Consider the following 18021-nt stretch of genomic DNA (forward strand, 5'->3'; position numbering starts at 1 on the left):
AGGCCGCCCATTCTCCTTAAAATAGAATTCTGCTCTATCTCTCATATGAGCTTTGAACGTCTTGTCTTTTAAATATCACGGATCAACCCTTGGGGGTAGGATGAAGTCCACAACCGGACCATCAAGTTGCACCTCCACCAGCGAATGGTCTGAGATTCCCCCTGCTATGTGCGTAGCAGCTCTAAAATCAACTTTATGGCTAGTCTGGGTGAAAGGATGGTGCAGGCATGCCAGACTACCATGTGCTGCAGGCAGGTGCGTCTGGTTCTCATACCCTCTTCTCCTCTAGGGGCATTTAGGAGTATCATGAATATAGTATAGGTGCAGTTCTGTCACTCCAGTCACCCCAATGCGTGTATGCTCTGTCGTAAGCGTCTTATCCTTCCAAAGGATGAGTCAGTCTTGTCTGGGTCTCTTTCCTGTTTCCCGGCACTTGAATGGCACGCCCGAGCACTCAAGAGAGCAGTGACCGACCAGCAGACTATTGTGGAGCGCTTTTGTCCTGGATGTAAGGCTGCATACAGTAGGGCACTGACTCTGTCTTTTCTTTACCTTTGCCTGAAGATCAGCAGTCCCAAGGTAGCAGTCACACCTGGCCTGTCGGTAAGTGCAGCCCCTCTGGAGGCCCGACCGTCAGCAATTAAGCCCACACTGTGGCCGGCTGGACCACAGGCGTAAGCTCAGACAGGGTGTTCGACACTGGAGTAGTTGTAGTCCCTCATGGGCCTCTGACACAGAGTAGTCAGAAATTTAGCAGCTAAAAGCCCAACACAGGCTCTTCAGGAAGCCAGTAGATTCAGACCCTGTTGTGTTAGGAATTTGGCAAATGCAACCTTGAACGGGCCTGTTGGCAGCACACAATCGTCCTACTGGGCCTCAACAATCACGTTGTTGTAGAGTTTTATTTTCTGCCTTGAACTGCTGGGAGAGTCTTGGCATCCCTTAGACTTGCTGGTCCTGCTGGATGGCTCTCCGGCCCGCCCTACAAGTACCGGGGATGTGTCAGACCTGCTTCTTCCAGGACAGCCTTGTCCTCCTGCTGGATAGTCAAACTCCCTTCCCTTTCTTACAAGACAGGCAAGATTCTAGGCAGACTTCTAGGCTCTTCAGGACAGATACACAGCTTCTCTATTAAGTAATTCTGCCTGCAGGTGATGTCCCCTCGACTTAGATAGACTGTCAGGCTGACACAATCCCTAGTGGCACAGCAGGCCCCTGAGTACTTTGTAGAGCACATTATTCCTTGGTAACAGAGGACTTTGAACTAGGGTTTAAAAGAGGGATAGATGGTCCCACTTGCATACACAACTGGCAGGCAGGAGATGCGGTTTATCCTGTCGCACTCTCACATTGCTTTTATGCTACGCACACGAACACCCTAAACACACACTTGATGTTAGTGCAAAGTCTGGGCACAGGCATAGAAATGGAGCATTACATACGTGTGTCAGTAGGACGCCACTCCACTAACCATGATGCAAAGATCTCATCAGGCTATTGATCCTTACAACAGGATTCATTGCCATCACCGCTCTAGCTGTTAAACCCATGACAGTCCTCTGCCTTAAATAAGGGCACACTTGGTGTGACCCTCCAGGTCACAGGACCGGTCCAAGACTTCTCATAGTCCCTTGTTCGAAGTTGCACAGTACTGGGGTGTCAGAAAAATCTCATGTAATTGTTTTGTTTTTTTACTTTGTGGTACATTTACCCCAGTAACGTGCAGTCACAAGTTTGACGCCATGGACTGGGGAGTTGCCACGAGGAACAGATTCTTCTGCCTGTCAAACCACATGCCATTCTCTATTTCATAGTGTTTTTCTGCTTTTATTTACCACTAGTTTTAAGCAGGTGGTAGATATATGCATGTGGTTGGTTGGGGGGGGGCGATGGGTGAAGCAGGGGAGGAAAGGGTAAAGAAATGTCCAACAAAGGGAAGAATTGTGTGTTTCTCCCAGTTTGTAAAACAACAGCATAAGTCTTGGCTGCTTCTGCTGCACCCAGAGTCTTGTGCGTCTTTTCAGTCTAATTTTCCTGTCTGGAAAAAAATTGTGTCCTGTTTTTCTGCACCCGGTACATCCAGGTGCAGAAAAACCCAACAACTGATAATCAGGTGGAATAAAATGAGCACATGAAAGTACTCCTTAATTTCATTGCCCTTGATTCATACTCTGGACCATAGTTGAGGGATATGTCTAGGCATAGTCCTCGCAGCACACAATAGATTAGGTTGCCTTTGGGAATCTATGTTACAAGTTCATAGGGTGCATGTATCCTTTGTGAGCTTAATAAAATGTTGAAAATTCTATAAATCCTCACTCCTACATCCAAGTACTCTTGGGCTACTATTCTACACTCTGCTCAACATTTTCAAAATTCTGCAACTCTGCATTGATTTGGCTTGTAAATTATATTTTTGGAAATTTTCATGTATTAACTATTTAATTTTAATACTATAGGTGATTGAAATTACTGACGAAGAAAGCAAGATTTAGCACCAGGCAACTGAAGTCAGTGCCATAAGAAGGATTATTTTGAAAAACTGAAGGACATCCAGCATTCTACGTTTAAACAATTTCCCAAATCTAGGTGTGGCGAGGAAGTGGAAGACGAGGAAAGTACTATACTGTAAGTGAAGTCTCTAATTTAGCATTCCATTAACCCAGAGCAAAGCCATATCTGTGCACAGAATAACCTTCATCTAAAACATCATGTAATTCCAGAGAGGAAGCACACACTGCATAAAAGAAAGTTATAACAAAAAGTTTCTTCTGCAGACCATCAAAGAAAAGACGCTGAGAGAAGACTCCGAAGCTGACACGTTAACAACCAAAAGATTGGAAAATCACCTTTGTTCAACAACCGAGACTATCTGCCTCTGGGTAGAAAACCACGACCCACTCTGCTCACTCTTGCGAAAACCTTAAAAACTCACTACTTTATTGTGTTCATGACCATCTCAGATTGTTTCCTTTTTATTGTGTACTGTTCTGTAATTCTATGTAAATTGCCTCAACATTATCTGCTGTGCATGAGGGATATGTAAAACTGTTAAAGATAAAAATGGATTAAATGCGCACCGTTACGCTATAGGTAATGTAAATAAATCCTCGTCTTCAGAACTACAAATCTTAACCTTACACCAAACATAGAAAGGGTAAAAGGAACTGATGTTCTGCGACTAATGATCCACAACAGTACTGTGCACGTTCTAACGCCCTCAGTTACTGCCATTATGTCAGTGCAAAAAGGTACTTATCAGTTTAATCATTAAATATCAGACTAACACCTTATCACTGCATTGCTAAGAACCTATACAAATAGATTTGAGAAAATTTTCAGTCACAAAATAAGTTGCTGCCGGAGAGGCTAGACCTAAAGACTATTATCTGCTAGAAACATTTCAACATGTGTTACAGGGCTGCTTCCAGACATATTTTGCTCAATTCAAGTGTTAAGAAGATTACACACAATTTCTTATAGAGATAAATGCTGAACATTATCTAAACAAGCCCGACTCAAAAATCAGGTTCCCTCTTACCGTGGCATATAAGCAAGAGAAAACGAAACATAGAGATATTAACTCTAGGAATACACCTTATAAAAACAATGACTGTGAGAACAAATTCAGTGTTCAAAACCGCCTCAATCAAGGTAAAATAACCTAAGTTGGGGAAAAAAGTTACATGTGCCAAAAAAGATACAGCCCTAAATCTTATCTCACAGAATTTGATAGAATGCACACTGGGGGAAACCACTTTCAGTGCAATGTATGCCAAAAAAGTTTCAGACGTAAATCTTATCTCACTGAACATATAAGAATCCACACTGGGGAAAACCCTCATCAGTGCTCTGAATGCCAGGAAAGGTTTTGTAACAAAGAAAGCCTTTCTCAACATGCAATAACCCACTCTGTGGAACAACCTTATCAGTGCTCTGAATGCCAGAAATGTTTCAGTGTAAAAAGTAGTCTCACACGGCATAGAAAGATCCACACTGGGGAAAAGCCTTATCAGTGCTCTGAATGCCACAGATGTTTCAGTGAAAAAATCAGACTCACTGAGCATATAAGAACCCACACTGGGGAAAAACCTTATCAGTGCTCTGAATGCCACAAATGTTTCAGTTACAAAAGCAGTCTCAATCAGCATATAAGAACCCACACTGGGGAAAAACCTTATCAGTGCTCTGAATGCCCAAAAGATTTCAAAATTAAATCACTTCTAACTGCACATGTGAGATTCCACACTGGGGAAAAACCTTACCAGTGCTCTGAATGCCACAAATGTTTCAGTAAAAAAAGCGTTCTCAATCAGCATATAAGAACGCACACTGGGGAAAAACCTTATCAGTGCCCTGAATGCCACAAATGTTTCAGTGATAAAAGCGTTCTCAGTCGGCATAAAAGATCCCACACTGGGGAAAAACCTTATCAGTGCTCTGAATGCCAGAAATGTTTCAGTGAAAAACGCGAACTCACGGTGCATATAAAAACCCACACTGGGGAAAAACCTTTTCAGTGCTCTGAATGTCAGAAATGTTTCATAAACAAAGGAAGTCTTTCTCAACATACAATAACCCACACAGGGAAAAAACCTTATCCATGCTCTGAATGTCAGAAATGTTTCAGTTACAAAAGCAATCTCACTCAGCATATAAGAACCCACACTGGGGAAAAACCTTATCAGTGCTCTGAATGCCACAGATGTTTCAGTGAAAAAATCAGACTCACTGAGCATATAAGAACCCACACTGGGGAAAAACCTTATCAGTGCTCTGAATGCCACAAATGTTTCAGTTACAAAAGCAGTCTCACTGAGCATATAAGAACCCACACTGGGGAAAAACCTTATCAGTGCTCTGAATGCCACAAATGTTTCAGTGAAAAAAGCAGTCTCACTCAGCATATAAGAATCCACACTGGGGAAAAGCCTTATCAGTGCTCTGAATGCCACAAATGTTTCAGTGAAAAAAGCGGTCTCAGTCAGCATATAAGAATCCACACTGGGGAAAAGCCTTATCAGTGCTCTGAATGCCACAAATGTTTCAGTGAAAAAAGCGGTCTCAGTCAGCATATAAGAACCCACACTGGGGAAAAACCTTATCAGTGCTCTGAATGCCACAATTGTTTCAGTGAAAAAAGCAGTCTCACTCAGCATATAAGAATCCACACTGGGGAAAAGCCTTATCAGTGCTCTGAATGCCAGAAATGTTTCAGTGAAAAAAGCAATCTCACTCAGCATATAAGAATCCACACTTGGGAAAAACCTTATCAGTGCTCCGAATGCCTAAAATGTTTCAGCCGTAAATCGCATCTCACTGGACATGTGAGAATCCACACTGGTGAATAAAATTATCAGTGCTCTAAAGGTAAAGATTCAGAGGTAGTGATGGTTACAAGCGCCATAAGAAAACACACCATCAAAATAATTCAGTGCTCAGAACGCCAGAAAAACATCAATTTTATACTCAATCTCACTCTACATGAGCAGACGCACACACGGGTAAAACATTACCAACGCTGTGAATGCCAGAAATTCCTATTTGACAGGCACATCCTCACTAACCAAAAGCGACTCCATACTGATGAAAACCTTATGAGTGCTCTGAATGCCAGAAAAGCTCCAGAGAAAAACGCTATCTCACCATGAGAAACTCCACACTTGAGAAAATCCTTATGCCATAAAAGGTTGAATCTGAAAGACAGTGTTATGCTTCATGAGAGATCCCAACCGGGGGATAAACCTCATGAGTGCTCGAAATGCAAGCAAAGTTTTGGTTACAAATTACTTCTCACTTGTCATGAGCAAACTCACAAGGGAGAAAAAAGCCTTATGTGTGTTCTGAATGTCAGATAAGGTTCAATCGCGAATACAATGTCATTTCACATGAGAGAATTCACACTGGACTAAAGCCTTATACAGGAGGGGAAAGACAGAAACGGTATACTCAGAAAGGAGACCTCACTAAACATGAGAAATGCATCCACACCAGGTGAAAAGTAAGGCGTATCCTGAGTTGTAGAAAAGCTTCTAACAACCTGATTTTAGATGAGAGAGCACATATTGAAGTTGCAATAGGATTCATCAAGAAACTCTTGCAGGATAACTTAGGCTGCCTGCATGCAACCTCCAAAGAAATTTCAGGCCTTGAAGTTTTTTTAATTGCAACAAAATCCACAATTAGGTAGAGTTCCTCAATGAAGAAATCCCGCAAAGTGACAAAAAAACTCTGGCGCTCTACTCGGAGTTCCGCGAGCAGCGGAGTGCGTTAGGGTCATGCTCTTCTTGGTGATTTTGATCCAGGGGTGTTTGTCCCGCCCTGTAAAAATAATCGCGAAAGGCACCATGTGAAGCACAAGAGGGTGCAGTTGCTTCTACTCGAGCTGCAGCTTTGTCAATGTGAAGGAAGGTTTCTCAATGCGAGTGGTTGTGACCTGCCGCACCCACTTGCATTGAGAAATCCGACGACCAACTTTGAGAAATCTCGCCAGGAGGTTGATTTTCCTTGCCAACTAGACCTTGCTACGCCCCATGGAGCTGAGTTTTTAGGACTCTACGAGCTCCGCTGAGTTCACCACCCAGAATTAGATAATATACAACAGCAGGAAAACATAACAAACCAGTTACTTGCCTTCGGTAACGCTCTTTCTGGTGGATACTCCTTTACCTGCAGATTCCTCACCCTGTGAATATTCCCCACACACCAGACTGGATCCTCAAACTTTAAAGCAGTCTTGCTACATGCAGTAGGAGACATCATGCAGCTCAGTGTCGATGTCATTCTGCTCCAGAAGTGACAAGCGTAGACGCATAGAAGCACTTCCCATGTGCACTGTGAACAAATACAGGGGTCTGTGAGTTCATTATCTCACAGGTCTGTATCACATATACAGGCCCTGGCCAGATATTAATTCACAATTTTTATCATGATTTGAATTCAAATGAGGCCTTTTCATTTCCAAAAATTCTAATTGTATTCTCTGCAGCAAGTGTATATATAAAGTGTTGAGTGATGACTGCGCAGGGCTCAAGATGAAAGTGATATGATGATAAAACCGTCCGATCCACATTTTGTTCACAAAAACAGGGCTGAAAATACTTTCGTACAATAGAAGTTATGCAAAGGCGATTCTTAGAAGACATAATTTATATGAAATAGTCCCTGTATAGTCAATGTTTCGACCGTTCCAGTTAATTACCGTGGTCTCATCAGGACGTAAGATCGCCGCCTCTCCAATATGCTTCTCAACTATATTCAATACAACCCAGTACGGATTCTTCTGTATCTCGGGGCACCGTACCTGGGAGGAACTCACATTCAACTAAGCAGTTCCAGCGCCCGTTCGTCGGACCAAACAACTGCAGCAGGTGAATCCTCGTCTCACTGTCAAACAAGTTCAAGTGTGACACTTCCTAATGAGGCCATCGTCATTGACTGTCTTGTCTGTGAGAAGCTGCACCAGCCCTCCTGTGATGGTGGGCCGGAAGACCTTCACCGCCAAGTGAAATGCTCGCAACTCCAACAGCTTGTTGTGGAGTTGGGTCTCTGCCGGTGATAAGGGTTCCCTAGTCTCTGTCTCCCATATGGCCTTCCCAACCCAGAAGTGATACATCCGTCACCACTGTTAAGTCTGGGTGGAATAGGGAGAGGGGTCTGCCACTGGCATGATCTAATTCACTGGAGAAAATGTTGGATTCTGCCAACAATAGGGTGAGTCATCGTCTGGAAGGACACAAACAGGTTTTGCAGCTGCACCAGTTGTAGCAGCAGGTCACTCAGTGGCATGATATCCCGGACTTTGCCTTTATGTGCCATGGCCATGAAAGAACTGGGAGACCTGTTGGGTTTGCAGCAGGGTCTGGCGCTGGCAGTGTTGAAAAACCCCTCTGTAGCCAAAAGGGGACGAGATTTGTGATGAAATTGCGTGGCGGAGGGAGACAAGCAGTAAGGAGGCGCACTGATTGTATACCCCCCACCTGACAGGATGGTGACAGACCCCAACCACCTGCAGGGGAAACGTGCCACCTCATCTCATAGCTGCCAGGTGCTTTACTATGTAAGCAGAATGGTGGTTTACAACTGCGCTTACGTTGGGGCACCACATGTTTTTTCCAGCATAATTTGTTGTACTCCCCCTGTGTGGGATGACAGCACCCGCCGAAGACTGCACCATTGTGTAGTCTGGGACAGTGCACCTTCCCTGTAATTCTGAACTGGGTCTTTAAATATGGTAAATTTTCTGTACCTATTTAATTCAGGTATACAAAGAATGTGGTACTACTTGTATACTAGGGTAGGTCAAGGAAGATTGAATTTCTAAGGTGGCGGAAATGTTTTTGTCAAAGTGCTTTATTCCCTTAACACCCTCCCGTACCCTGAACATAATGAGATTACGTAGATTACACCTCTGTGTGTCTAATGCTGCCATTTGCATTTCAAGACCAGTGATTAATGTGGCTTTATTAAGTTCAAAGCCATTAGGCGTTCCCGACCTGTCTGATGGAGCTGCATTTGTACATAGGCCTTCCTATATTATGAGATTTATTCCTGCTTCAGTCTTTAATTGCGATGAATACTGTAATACCCAGGCATGAAGTCATCGTCGAGCTGTTTAAATAATCCATCTGTCTTGCCACCTCTTCCCCTCTGCATCCTTAACCAGTGGCCTAGCCAGTGTGCCCTGGGCCTCAAGGTAAGAAAGGAAATGCGACCCCTGCCCTCTGTTTGGATTGTGGAAAACATCAGTAATCATTGTTCTGTGGGCCCCTCAGGCCTCTGTTTGAACTGTGACAAACAGCAGTTATCAGGGTTCAGTGGGCCTTTAAGGCATCTGGGACCTGGTGCCACCGCACCTGCTGCCCTAATAGGAAGCTAAGCCCCTGCCCTTACCAGCTTTTATTCTAGCACAACTGGAGAACCGAAACAGCCAAGTACTGATCTGGCCATATCTGCAGGCATGCAGCCTGCCTCTTGCACTGAAGGGATTTAGGTCGCATGAAAGCAGCATGCGGGAAACAACTATTATCTGAGGCAGAGTCAACCAGCACCTCGTCTGTTCCAACCTGAACCCGTTTAAAACCAGGGACGAAAAACAGTTCATCGTCATCCCTTACTTATCAGAAGGGTAAAATAGATTCATCTAACATTACAGTGTACCACATAAAAAAATGTGATTCTGTTTACAAATTAGAACTAGCATGCATATAGAAAGGGGAGCCTTTGGCCAAAATAGCCATTTTCCCTACCCATACTTTTAACACAGCTTATACAAAAATGCTAATTACATTGTCATCCGGAAATAGTCATTAGCGCCTACTCATAAGCAAATGCCACTTAGAATTGTCTTTCACTTCAAGCTTTCAAAAGTAAATTGATTTAAAAGCAGTATTGAATTTGTTGACATTATGTACTTTTACCAAAATTAAGAGCATCAATTTTATGAGACACCATAGAAAAAAGGAGTTGTTTATATATACTAAACCTTCAGAAACGTTTGATTAACCAGTTACAAAGTCACGTCTAGCTTAGTTAGTTTATAGTCTTTTTTTTAACAGAAATTATTTTACATTGTTGCTGGATCTGCATGACTAAACACTTATAAGGCCTCAAAGGTGAGACCTATTGGCTATGCCAATGCTTGTTAGTGATTGAGTACATTGAGCAGCAGAACTTTTGATTAAGTCCTGAAGAATGCCGCAAACACCTCTTTGGAGGGTTAATATGCTGAAACATGTTGACCTCTTATTGACTCTAACAGTGCATATATGTTTCTCCCACAGTGCCCTGTTTTTAATCCTGGCCCAGGGGCTTACAAATAATGGAAACCACATACCCTTTAGCAAGTTTTAACTTTCACTCTGCTGCCCACACTACCCTGAGCTCATTATTGTGGTATTTAGTATACCTTTCTTTACGACAAAACATGCCCGAACTCCTCCCTCTCAGTGAGGGGGTTGTATCACAGTGCATGGAGATTCCTAATAAGGAAGCATGCCAACTATGGTGGGTGAGGGATATTTCATCTTAGCTAGGTCTTCATTTGAAACAGTAATCCTCAGAGACCCAAGGGTTTCTTGATTGTGGTAGAAATAAATTTTTACCCCTTCATTGTACGTTCAAGCACAGACCATTGCATGAAATGTTGTGATCTATGTAGGGAAAATACTCTGTGCACTGAGAAAATGTGTTAAAATAACAGAAAGTTGATAATCGCATTTAATACCTTCTCAAACTTGGATTTATCTAGAAGAGAAGTCTGTTAATTCTAGCAGATGTTTGATACCACAAGATATAAAAAATTAGGGGATCTTTATCTGATATCTTTATCTGTAAATTATCTGAAATTATTGAACATAAACTTATGCACTTATCTATACTAGTATTATAAAGAGAGAACTTGCACCTTTTGGCCAGGTAAACTCGGGAACCACAGCACCAATCACAACACCCAATACAGCGTTGGAAAGGGCACTTGCAGCAGAAGGACATAGGCTATGCAGACGCCCACCATATACATTTAAAATGTAAAAGAACCGTGCCAGCAAAGTAGTCCCTTTTGGGCGTGTCTTCATTGTGCTGTGGGTGTGTGCTGGGGGCGTGACAATCGCTGGGGGCATTCCGTCACGAGTGTTGTTTTTTCTTCCCAGGTTCTATACATTCCTGCTCCCTTTAAATAGTAATTCAGTGGTGGTCCCATTCTCTTAGAACCACCCCAAGCACAGTTATGGGCAAAAATACAACTAAAAGACCCTGCAAAGCATTATGGGATAAGCTTAGCATAATTTTTAGCATTCATGAAAGGGTTTCAATGTTTTTGAATTTTACTCATCAGGGACATCTTGGGACGACGAGGTGAACTGCAGCTTGATGTATAATATTTTAAATGCTATTGCATTTGCCTCATCAGGGACATCTAGGGACGGCGAGGTGAACTGCAGCTTGATAAATAATATTTTAAATGCTATTGCATTTGCATCATCAGGGACATCTAGGGACATGAGGTGAACTGCAGCTTGATGTATAATATTTTAAATGCTATTGCATTTGCCTCTTGGGGACAACTGGGGAGAACGAGGTGAACTGCAGCTCTTTGTAGAATTATTTGGATACTATAATATTCACTACCCACTGCTAATCTCGTCCCATAATGGTTTGCAGGGGCTTGATCTCAAAATCATCACCTCTCTCACTGCTTGCTGGAAGCTAATTTCACTCTTGTGAAATGACTATATGCATTTTAGCATGTAGAAATACTTGTTATTTTACCTTGAATATATGAGGTTTCTGTTTAAATAATTGGAAATCTGACTGAACGAAATATTGCGGATTTATTGTACCAAGTTTGCGCCAATTCCGCCCACCCCTACTTTAAATACCCCTGCACCCCATAATCATAACCCACCCTTACTCTATAAAAAACCCCAACACCCTTAAACACTAACCCATCTTAACCCTATAAATCTACCCTGTACCCCAAACCCAAACCTATCCCTAAACCCTAAAAATACCCCTGTACCCCAAAACCAAAACCTAGCCCTGAATCCTATAAATACCCCTGTACCTCAAAACCCAAACATACCCCTGAACCCTAAAAATACCCCTGTACCCCAAAACCAAAACCTAGCCCTGAACCCTATAAATACCCCTGTACCTCAAAACCCAAACCTACCCCTGAACCCTAAAATACCCCTGTACCCCAAAACCCAAACCTAGCCCTGAACCCTAAAAATACCCCTGTACCCCATAACCCAAAACTATATCTAAACCATTAAAATACCCAAACACCCCAAAACATATACCTCAGTACCCCAAAACATATACCCCTATACCCATTCTTGCCTTATCCAAACATTTTTTAAAAATATGCTTTTACCATTCATGCATTTATAACAAATTTCGTTGTAAATGTATGCGTGGTAAAAGCATATAAAATGTAATGTCATGCATTATAATGGCATTGCGGAGTCATGGTACTTTCGTAATGAAAGTATGCAGAGTGATGGTATGCGGAAAGAAATTTGCGGAATAATGGGTGTTTACCCTCCCCCGTAAGTACATTGGTGGCACGGCGGCCCACATCTCCAGCAACATACTCATATTTTTTCACCACCAATTGGAAAAATGCACAGGTCTCTCTCATTGATGCCCATCACCGACATACACTTTTAGACACACCTCCCACCACAAGTTCTAGAATTGCGAACTTTAGAGATGGGGAGCTACGTTAGAATCTCGGCATCAGCTCAACATCCTGTGATTCCAAGCAAATCGCTTTGTCTCCCCGTGCCTGCCACAAATCAATGTGTTCTTCTGTAATGTAAATTGTGCTCATGCCATGTTGTCGAGTTTGCGCTATATAATATTGCAAGGAAAATAAAGTAGGGAAACTCGAGTTCACACACTACTGAACGCGCACTCTTAAGTGCATCAGCAGTGCACTGTGAATCGGAGCGTTTCACAGGCCTGTCACAGATAAGAAATGCTATCAAAACGAAATCCTACGAAACAATATACTACTGGCCGGCAGCAATTCATACCCGGACAACGTCGGGACGGGCTGCTAGTTATTTCTAAAGATAAAGGAAGTTCTATATTTCTCTTTTCTAAACTAACCCCAGTGCGTATGACTACAATACCCACCTCTCTCAAATCAATATTGTGCTTGTTTAGTGAGAAACCAGGAACTGCGCATCAGTATTTTTCTTAGGAAGCTTCAAGTTAGAGAGTGAAAACACTTTTTAGAATGACCCAAAAATTGTGATAAAGATATTTCAATATGTTTGACATAAATAATAGGTACATTTCATTACAATATTGAAATGGGAAATAACAGGAACAAATATTTACACAACATTACAAAAATATTAGCAATATAGGAAATACTGAAGTTCATGAATTAATAATCCATTTGGTAAAAGTGGTTGCTTGTAGAGTCAGCATACTACTGTGTCTGTGATTGCTTTTAAATAAAGGCATTTTTAATGAACCCCATTTTACTTTCAGATTTACAAATGTCCTCTTGGGTTACTAACTCCTGTTACTGTTTTCAGCCCACATATGGTTTCAAAGCTTAATACATACCTTAAGGATGTATTAAATATTCAGAAGGGAAACTATTAACATTCCCCTTCCAAATTCTGAATTGTTAAATGGGCTTAGTACATTTAAAAAAGGGGTTTAGCATTTACAAACTCTTGTGAATTACCGAACCAGTGGATTTTTTAAACAATAAAACCCTTGGTACCTGAGGCTATTTTTCTCAATTCCCTCCAAATTAAGTTTACTAATAATGTTAGTTTAATGATAACCGGTGCACGTACCTATTTAGTGTTAGTGTTGCTTCAGATCAAATAAAAACCATCACACATAACTCTTATACAATACTTAAAGACAGAATTGCTGACATCCAGCTTTAATGTTTTGTTAAATATATTTGCAAATGTCGTCACTTAAACAGGAAAGCAGCCAAAGCAGTCTCTTTACATAAAATAGGATGTAATCATAATCTTTAGATACATTTTCTGAGTTTCAGGAACAATGTGTGTCATCTGGGTTTACTCTAAACCACTATAATAAACATATTCAATGCTTTGAGATTTGATCTGTTTGTACTGGTTTCCATTGCAGACAATAATCAAGATTTAGAGCAAGGGTCAATCCCACCCATGGCTTTTAAAATCTATTTATCAATGATCTCTATTAGTGTTATCGCAACTAAATCTGTAATATAACTGATCTGAGAGATGGACCTTCAAGTATTATGCTCAGTCAACTTATTGAACAAACTATGGAGTTAAAATCTGAATAGATTAGATCCACAAGCATTGCCTGACCACTGTATTTTACATCAATAGATTACTTATCAGCACATTTTCTCTAAGTACAATTCAGTCATCTTCTATTTTTCGCGGAGCTCGTGCTGGGTCTGTTTGAACTCTTTTAAAATATGACATTTAAATCCAAATGTTCAGGAATTCTAGTTTCAAGCCTGGTCAAACCTTAATGAATGGTACACCTAAAGATGCCTTTCTGTTCCTACATTTTATTGTGCACCATGATTCAGAAATGGCATGTTTTTGCTTTCGGAGGTAACATTCTAAACATATTTATTATTGTTGCCATCCGAAACATTATTACTAATTTGAAGATAACATCAAGTGGTCCGGTGATGCTTGCTGGAATGGGAAGTGTTTAATCAAAAGGTGGATTGAATTCAAGTTTAGGTGACAATTTAGCAAAAGCGTGTGGATTTTGTATATATTTAAAATTGTTGATTTCCAAAAAGGCCTAAATCAGTAAATTGAATTTAAATTCAAGTTTATCATTTTAATCCTATTGTTGCAAAAGATGTGATTTTGAACCGCATGAGGCGGTTCCTTTCCAGAAAGCATTCAGGTTGTAATCATGAGTCAAATAATGCTGAGGAGGTTAACATATTCAAATTAAATTCTAATTACGCATGAAATGTTCATTGTTCAATATATTTCTTATTATTTTAATGTGCAGACTTTATTGCTTAAGGAAAATAATTAGAATTTGTTTTTCTATTTGTAGGAAGCATTACATTAATGAAATCTCTGTATCCCACCTTCTTTCCTTTCCCGTTCTTCATGAACGTTTCTATTGTTGAACTTTAAAGATTGCACAAAATTAAGAATTGTGCTCTACATAACTTTTCTGTGTTACAGTATGTTGATTTTTATGTACAACTTTTGTCTCATGTGTATAGCAACTGAATGTTTTGCTTTAATAATCAGCTTATGTTTATTAGGTCTTATTATTCAATAAAATGTTCAAACACAACAAATGGTAGTTGATATGTATTTACAACTGCAGCAGTTTTATTGTATGGGCACTTTCAAAGGGGCCAAAAATATGGTCTGCAGGTTGACGGAGTACCACATTGGCATCAGCAGGGAGAGGTTTGAGCAGGTGATTGGGGGTATATGTAAGGTTAGAGTAGGGGGAACAAAGCATGTACATTGTGGAGACTGTGACTCCTGGAGTTAATGTGAGGGATACCATGCTACCCTGTAAATGAATCCCCTAGTGGTTATTATCAACAAACTTTATTCGGTTTTATAAAAGAAAACCATAAAAGTCATACATAAAATGATGAAACATCTTCCAAGTTACAGATTGACAAATATAATATGTCCAAGTTAATCAGAACACAAGATACAAATTCATGAATTACAGTACAAATTCATGAATTACAGTACAGAAGTTAATTGCAGTTTGACCTGAGTCTAACAGCGACCCGTAAAAAGTTAATCGTATGCAAAACAGTGTCTTTAGAGAGGAGTTGTAAAAAGATAAGAGCTGGTCTCACCCGCCTAAAACCCACTTTTTTGAGAATGGGAATAATAAATACCTTTCTAGGGACAGCATAAAAACTACAAAACATTATAAAGTGCATCATTTCCTGAGGAGACTCACCGTTGCAGCCACAGGACATGAGGCACAGGCCTCTCTGGGAGGCACGAGGGTGTACCAAGAGGTAATGGAAGAGGTTGAGCCAAAACCGGGTCAATAGAAAACGATCATGGATGCTTTTAAGCCCTACAAGATAAGGTTCGGTGGTTGGTACAGTTTTTAACACAATGTACCTACGCACACTAGGCTTACACCACTCATTTCCCTCTCTATCACAGCGGCTCATTCTTAAAAAAAACTCTTTGACCAGAGAAAGGTCCCTCTTACATATGCGCTTAGGGTTAATAAATAGTTCCTACCTACCCTGGAGAGGCGAACTCTTATATAGTGGAGCCATCGGATGCTTGAGACATGGTCAAGTGAAAGGCATTCCCGTAGGACGTCTTTGCTACGTGTATTTTCTTGCTCAGCCCAAATATTAAGCCACAAATCCAGGTAACGGAAAGCCAGTAAATCTGAGAGGAAAGGCATCCCCAATTCTTCATGCACGACATAAAACGGGCTGCTTTGTGGGACGGAAAAGGCCCATCACAGGAAAGAGTTTTCAGCACTTTGCACTGCCCCTACCCCAATGTGCCCCAATATCTCACGCCCATAGCTAACCTTTGAGATATTTTTGGCTTCATATATCTTCAAAAGAGCCCCTATTGGCTTCCCTCGGACTCGGTTGGCAAAGTTAAAAACAGCTGCAAAAGCTTTCCCTAGATTCCCTTTCTTCCAAGTAAGCAAAGGGCGCCAACTGAGGGAATCGTCAAACACAACTCCCAAATAGGAGAAAACATTGGTCTTCAGCGTTGATGAAAGTCCGAGTTTAAAAGTGAACTGCTTAGCTTTACGATCTTCCACCTGCATAATGAACGACTTGGCATGATTAAACGAAAGGTCCAAGTCCTCCATAAAAAGGGCAAAATAATTCAGAAGAAGTTGTAGGCCCCTAGCTTCCCTCCTATAGGACTGGCAGGCTACGCTCGTCTACCTGGGGACGATCAGCATTTGTGGCCAAAAGGGCCTTCTCTAAGGAATTAATATATAGGTTAAAAAGAAAGGGTGCTAAAATGCACCCCTGACACACCCCTCTCTTGAAGTCAAGCTGACTGGACACTTACAGATCCTTTGAATAGCGGATAACCGATGTTGAATCACGGTGAAGATCCCTCAGAATTAAAACAATGTTACTGTCAATGCCAATGGAGGACATCAGCTGCCACAGCTTGAACCTATTGACACAGTCGAATGCTGAGAACTGGTCCATGAAGGCTAGGTATATGGGGCTGGAACTAGCCACAGTGTAATTGTTCAGAACCATGTATAGGTTTAAACACTGTTCCACAGTGGAACGACCTGATCGAAAGCCGTTTTGGATATCAGATAAAAAGTCGTTTTCATCAGCCCAGGATACAAGTGTGTCAAAAACCATGCAGCCCACCACCTTCACTACAGAGTCCAGAAGAGAAATGGGCCTATAACAGTAGGTCCTGTCCCAATCTCCCTTTTTAAATACCAGGACTATAATCGATAAAGCCCAAGAATCTGGGCGGCCAACCTGGACTGCAGCATTGCTAACAGCTGTGAGGACAGGCACCCAGGTTTCTACGTGGGAGATGTAGAGATCTGTCGGGATCCCATCTGGCGCGGGGGCCTTGTTTTTAGACAGATTTTGCGTGGTGAAAATAAGTTCTGACTTGCCTTCCACCCTTTCCTGCCCCTCAGTTGGCGGGGTTCTGACTGGAAGATGCCCTTGAAATGATGTACCCAATCGTCCTCTGTGATATGGGCATCCAGTAAATTAGCATTATTCCCAGATAGAAATGGGCTGGTAATAATGCCCCAGAACTTTGAGCTATTACGCATTGTACTAGCCTCCACTAAATCGATCCAGGCCTCCTCCCTCAGGACAGACTTGCAAGTTGCTAGAGCAGCCTTATATGCTCTTTGTAGGCCTTTGACCGCCACTCGGTCTCGGGGCTTAACACCCAAGGCCTGTCTCAGGTTCCTGGAAGCCTGGGAGCACGCCGAGTCAAACCATTGTGGACCTGGTTGCTAACGGCCGCAACCCGGGTCCCGTGGTAACCTCCATATGACAGTAGACACGGATCCAAATGCACCCATGATGTCCGGAGAACTTGCCTCATCATCGAGACAGGTGGCAAACTCGGTGCGACACAGAGTTAAAAGGGACTCGTGGAGTAGCTCTGGGACAATACACTCCCACTTTACGCTCCTTCCCGCTTCCACCTCTTTAAGGGAGACACCAGCCTCCCGCCCACCTTGGTGTGTCTGAGTGTTAGGGTCCAGCCAGTTGAGACACAAATGGGGTTGTGGTCACTGCATTCACTCGCCTGCACTGAAAAATCGGCAACCAGAGAGTAAAAGGGGGTTCATACAAAGGTGAAATCAATAACGGTCTCACACCCTCTCCCAATAAAGGTGGGAGTAATGTCTGTTTTCCTCAGAGGCAGCTTATTTATTACAGATGTTAGATCAAATTCAAGCAAGATGGAGTTAAGCTCAACACCCTTGGGAGTATGTTCCATGTGTAAGCCTGCTTGTCGTGCACAGCCCATAGCTTCCACTCCTTACATG

The 18021-nt window shown here is 41.9% G+C and overlaps 1 protein-coding gene across 1 annotated transcript in view; it reads left to right on the top strand.

Moving 5' to 3' along the window:
• Nucleotides 1-14799, top strand: part of LOC147737086 (uncharacterized) — a 138343-nt gene extending 123544 nt beyond the window's left edge. Inside the window, exons 4-5 of the mRNA XM_086963485.1 lie at nucleotides 2460-2628; nucleotides 2778-14799. Coding sequence (XP_086819611.1) covers nucleotides 3687-5351 — 1665 coding nt within the window. The 5' untranslated portion in view covers nucleotides 2460-2628; nucleotides 2778-3686 and the 3' untranslated portion in view covers nucleotides 5352-14799. The remainder of the gene's footprint in view (nucleotides 1-2459; nucleotides 2629-2777) is intronic.
• Nucleotides 14800-18021: the final 3222 nt, after the last annotated feature.

Source organism: Lissotriton vulgaris, chromosome 1_1, assembly GCF_964263255.1.
Source record: "Lissotriton vulgaris chromosome 1_1, aLisVul1.2, whole genome shotgun sequence".
NCBI lineage: Eukaryota > Metazoa > Chordata > Amphibia > Caudata > Salamandridae > Lissotriton > Lissotriton vulgaris.